Genomic DNA, 5308 nt, shown 5'->3' with positions numbered 1-5308 from the left:
TGCAGTTGATATTGCCTATATGATATCCCTTCCCGCGCCGAAAAAACTTTCAGGATCTAGACCTCTCACGCCTGACTTTCCCGGCGTGTGATGGAGGGAGTATCTACAGCCCCGAGGTCTCAGTAGCTCCGTCGAGTGAAAAAGCCTCACGACGATCAGGATTTCGGGGTACCAGCCCTTCGAATCTCTCGTGGGTAAAAAGCCCCTAAAAAAAGTTATCTCGATGGATAATACTCCGTGGAAAAGGATCCAAATCCCGTAAGATTCGCCGGATTAATGGTCGGGAACTCGGTAAAACGTGTGCTGATGGTATGTTGTTTATTGCAATTGGTCACCGACAGTTAGCCTGACAGAGAAAGAAGGTTGGAAATAGAGTGCTTAGGATGTGGTACCAGATTTCCGTTAAGGTATAAATTTTGACAGCTGTTGTCGAGGGCCGTTGGGGGTGAGTACCTTGGGGGTAGCAGAAAGACAGCGTATTAAGGTGTTTTAACTCCATTTTTGAGATAGGGACAGAAGAAGAATAAGAGAACAATATTTTATTATTTTTAGTTAAATTGTTAAGATTTAGGCTTGAATTTGGCAGCGTGGAGATACTGGTGGATTAGAGGTATGTCTCTTTATTTCTTTCGTGGTGTGCTGCGACGCAGAGCTTTTGCGCTTTTAAGCGAACCACAGGTCTGGGACCACGAAGGATACAGCCAATGGGCGTAGTGCCGCATCCCGCAGCCGCATTATTCTTGGGTGGACCCCTGCTCACTTGGTTTTGTGGAGCGGAGCTGCAGATATTAAAAGTGTCGTGTGTGTCATGGAATTACATTAATTCGTAGGCTATAGGGTGAAAACTCGAGACTACTATGAAATAACCCAGATTTTCTCGAAGGAGAGTTATCTGATAAAAAACATACTGACTTTTTACCCACAAAAGAGATTGGTTTTAACTAACGCGCTCATGGTCCCGATACTTGTATGCCACAATTGGTAAAATGAACGCCAACAATCGTATGCAACATGAAGCTTCCGAAATGAAAAAATAACCACCTTTTGTGTTGATAATTACCTCGTACTACTGGAGGAGTTAGAAGTTTCGCTAGAGGGTGTGCTTGGAATGACTTGGTTTCGGATAACAGCAATCTAATCGGATTTACGAGTTAGAATTAGGGCTTTCTAGGTACTTATATATATATCTAGGGACACTCACCCAAGGGATTTGTAACAGCTCCGCGGCTGTTGGCCTCTTCCTCGGGTCCCTCTCGAAGCAAAGTCGAAGGAAATCCATTCCTTGCTCGCTCAGTTGATCGCTCGCAGGGAATTGTGGAGGGTTACCGGCCGCGATATTCCACATGACCGCCCATTCGTTGTCGAGATTGGCCCATGGTCGTCTTCCAGTCGCCATCTCGAGTACGACGCAGCCTAAGGACCAGATATCGACACTGCCGTGCTTGCCTTTATTCTCGCCTTTGATGACTGTATTTGAAACTTTCGTTAGAAGATTATTCCTTGAGGGTTTCTTATTAAGGATTTAGGCCAAAGTACCTTCGGGTGACATGTACATGGGGGTTCCGGTCATGCTGTTGATTCCAGGTTTAGTGGCTGCCACCTTCGTTTTGCCTTGCTTAGCAATAACCTTGGCTGCACCAAAGTCAACGAACTTAATGACGCCATTTTGATCTAAGAGGATATCTATGGCGATTTGTTAGCGACCGTTCCGAGAAACGTTGTATCTCATCGACATTTACATACTCTCCGGCTTAATATCTCGATGCACGATGTTGTTGGCATGTAAGTAAGCAAGACCTTCCAACATCTGCAGAGCATAAATCATGATGACCGTCTCATCCTCGATCCGGCCATGCTCAAGTAAAGCTGCGAGTGATCCTCCTTGACAGTATTCCATGAAAAAGTATACCTTGTCGCGATGGACTTGGATACCATAGTACTGGACAACGTTGGGGTGATCCAACATTTCGAGAACCGACATCTCATCCTTGATGGCACTGACTATCGAAGGTATGAGCTGTGGGTCCTGAAGTCGGATTTCCTTCACGGCCATGAGATATCCACCATCCAAGTTAATTGCAGCGTATACCGAGCCAAAGCTACCACCTCCAATGTAATTTCCTTGTTGCCACCGTAGAGTGACATTTGAGAGTGAACTCGATAGATAGGTAAGAGAGCGGTCGGTTTGGCTGCTATCATCAAGAACACGGCCAGAAGGCTGGCGATCACCATCTTTCGCAGCGCGGGCCTGCTCCATGGCTTCTAGTTGCTTTAACCATTCAACCTTGACTTGACGAGCATACTCTTCGTCGTCGCCCTCGGTTCGTTTGTCATTCATCTTCCGAATCTTCTGGTTAGCGATTTCGTTTTGACGTTCTGCAACAGCCGACCTGGCCCCCATGATATCGAAATGCGATATCAAAAGCGACATACACCCGGCGACCTTGACCCTAAGCCTTGTATAGTCTGTGTCGTTAAGAGCGAGGATATTCTGTCCCCTTGTCATCGTCATTGCAAACTCGAGAGCTGCGACGGCCCATCTAAAGGTCCTCCGATCATAGGATATACAATCGTCACAGATAAAGTCAACCCAGTCGATAGCAATCTGGACTGTCTTTTGATTTGTCATCGCCTTCCTGGTGTGGTCCATGAAGGCCAAGGATCTCTTCGATGCATCGGTAGCAAATGGAAAGAAGGCCTGAACAATATCCTGGCACCCTAGATTTGCTAGTTGCCTCTTAACCGTAGCAACGCTGTCGAGAATAGTATTCGAAAGTCTGAATATTGTCTTCTTGATTTTCATTAATTCGTAGTGGACCCTTGGTAGGTTGGCTCGTTGATCGAGGATAATGTCCAGGCGGTGTTTTGTAAGGTTTGCAAAAACATCACGGGCCTTCCGGAGCCTCAATTCGGAGCCGTCAGCGACAAGCCTGAGCCTTCCGGGTTTGATATCTGCGAAGGGTTCTTTGATTTCGACGCTCAGGCATTCTCCGCGCCATAAGAATGACTGCTGGGGACAAATTACTAAGACGTATGGACAAGAATGTTCGTCTCGTAGGAGCTCGACCTCGTGAAAGCAAGCACGGACGATAGACTGGATATCTTTGGGTTTGTCACGGAGCGAGGGGTCGGCAATCAGATAGACACCGTCATGTTCCATAGTCGTTTCGATCAGGAAATGCCCACTATCTGTCAAGGCGGTAAGCAAATCAGGGAATGATTCATCAGTAACTTGATATTCGGTCGCATTCTCGAATCTTTGGCTTAGAACACGCGTAAAACGTAACAGTTGCCTGTGTCGAAGCTGAATCGATTCGAGCAATGCTTTGTATCGTTTGCTGATCTCGCCAGAGTTTTCCTCAGACTTTTGCGTTATCTCTTTCTCATAGGAGCCTGTCAATCTCGCGAGCAATTTGCTTGTTAATGAACTGAACTGTTCCGCAGCTTCGACATCTCCCCCCTCCACACATTGGCCGACCGAGTTACAGAAACTCCACTCCGACTCCAGAATCTCGGCTTCCTTGAAGATATTCTTGTTGCTGCGAAGCTTGAAATCTAGGAATCGGAAGTAGGTCCGAAGGCCGTCCAAAACCGCAGAGTTGAAACTTTCATCCATACAATTCGGCAAGTCCCAGCCAGGTTCTTGGTGAGAAATCTCCTCGTACTCCCGCTTTGTTTCGACAGCCAGCTTAAGAACGATATGAACTTGCTTGAGGAACTGATCCACCATGACCACTGTAGGTTCTTTGATTTTCCGTGCGTATTTGACTCGAGCTCGGATGATTTCTTGTATCAGGCGACTAGGAAAGTTGATGATCAAGAGAAGCTCCTCGATATAAAGCGTCAGATGCCGTTTCTGGAATGCCTCGGCGTTCTCAATAAGAGTCTTTTTGACTTTGTTGATGACATCGCCAATGCCAGCCAGCATGTTTTGCTTCTGTGTCAAAGATTTCAGACCGTCTTCTCGTAGTAGTCGATCGAGAAACGTGGTTTCATCAGCCAGACCGCTGCTGTTCGGTGTCTCATTCGGACGATTGAAATCCAAATCGTCGTTACCAACCCATTTCTGGAGAATCGTAAGCTCTGTGTTAATTAGTTCCGTCATATTGTTCCATGCGCACAATGCATCGTAGCTGGCGACAAACGTGGGCGATGCCGCATTCGGTTTCGCAGCCACCATTGCAGCCCGGGTCGGATACAGCATTTCACACTTTTCCACCTTCTTGATGATATCCTGAACCTGTTCCCGAGGTGACTTCTCGGTGACATCCCGACCCTGCACTTGGAATTCGGTGACTTGATCGATGACTGCGCTAACTTGTTCTCGACCTTGGTTGATTACTTGTCGCTGTGAGACCAGATCTCTACCAGTTGTCTTCGCTCTCAGCCCCATCCATAGTTCCTGCTTCAAAGTTTCTTCTTCTTTCTCTACCGAACCACCAATCAATCGCTTCTTTTCCTGCCGAACCACGTCTCCCGTGAGGACGGATGCGAGCATAGTATGCCACTCCAGCCGTTCTCGATTAGCCGGGTTCTTTAAATCTTCCTCGGAGAATTCAAGCTCCTCCTCCCTTTGAAAAATGGATCCATCATCGTACATATCGCTGTCGTATGGGACCTCTGACGGCGAAGGCTCCTCGTCCGCCTCGGATTGGATTTCGTAGAATAAAGCATTTGGATCAAAGTATTCCGGTTGCTGGTCTTGGCGTAATCGCTGGACGTAGGCCCTTTCCTGGGCCCTATATTGTGATACGGGATCTCTCCGCGATCGGGTAGCAGAGCCAGATCTGCCGTGATGACCTGATGAACGCGAGTCCAGCAGATTTACAGGGTGTCGGACCGGTGCATACGTATTCGACGGTGTTCTAGTCGGTGCTAAGGGCCTTGATCGATTAAGGCTACTAGCAAGAGAAGATATGCCAGTACCTGACTGTGTGGTGTCTGGAGACATCCTCCCGTTCTCGTATGGAGCATAGGCTGCATCACTACCGGTCCGAGGTCTTGCAACCCCAGACCAAGTTGAATAAGCACTATGGCTCGACGGCGTCATATCACTACCGGCCGGGGTTCTGATGATCTCGCCTATGGCGTCTTCGTCTTCGTCCTCCATGATCAGAGGACTGCCGTGCTCTGACGGATGAGAGCCGTTATTCGAACTGGACTTGGAGGTGTTGTAGGAGCTGGACCGACTTTGTGAATCTAATGTAGGAGCCCCGGGAGTGGGAGTGGTTGAAGAATCACTGGAAGGCTCGTCGCCATTTGCCTTGGATGTAAAGTGGACCTTCTGCGTCATAGAAGCAGCATCCAT

The 5308-nt window shown here is 47.9% G+C and overlaps 1 protein-coding gene across 1 annotated transcript; it reads right to left on the bottom strand.

Moving 5' to 3' along the window:
- Window positions 1–1056: 1056 nt before the first annotated feature.
- On the bottom strand, window positions 1057–5308 carry DFL_006031 (uncharacterized protein; the record flags this gene model as incomplete). The annotated part of the gene is made up of 4 exons (XM_067635379.1): window positions 1057–1134; window positions 1202–1467; window positions 1537–1683; window positions 1744–5308. 4 exons carry the CDS (start codon window positions 5306–5308, stop codon window positions 1057–1059), a joined length of 4056 nt encoding a protein of 1351 aa, XP_067489814.1.

This window comes from Arthrobotrys flagrans, assembly GCF_004000055.1.
Source record: "Arthrobotrys flagrans strain CBS H-5679 chromosome Unknown unitig_9, whole genome shotgun sequence".
NCBI classification, from domain to species: Eukaryota; Fungi; Ascomycota; class Orbiliomycetes; order Orbiliales; family Orbiliaceae; genus Arthrobotrys; species Arthrobotrys flagrans.
This window is presented reverse-complemented; position numbering and strand designations above follow the sequence as displayed.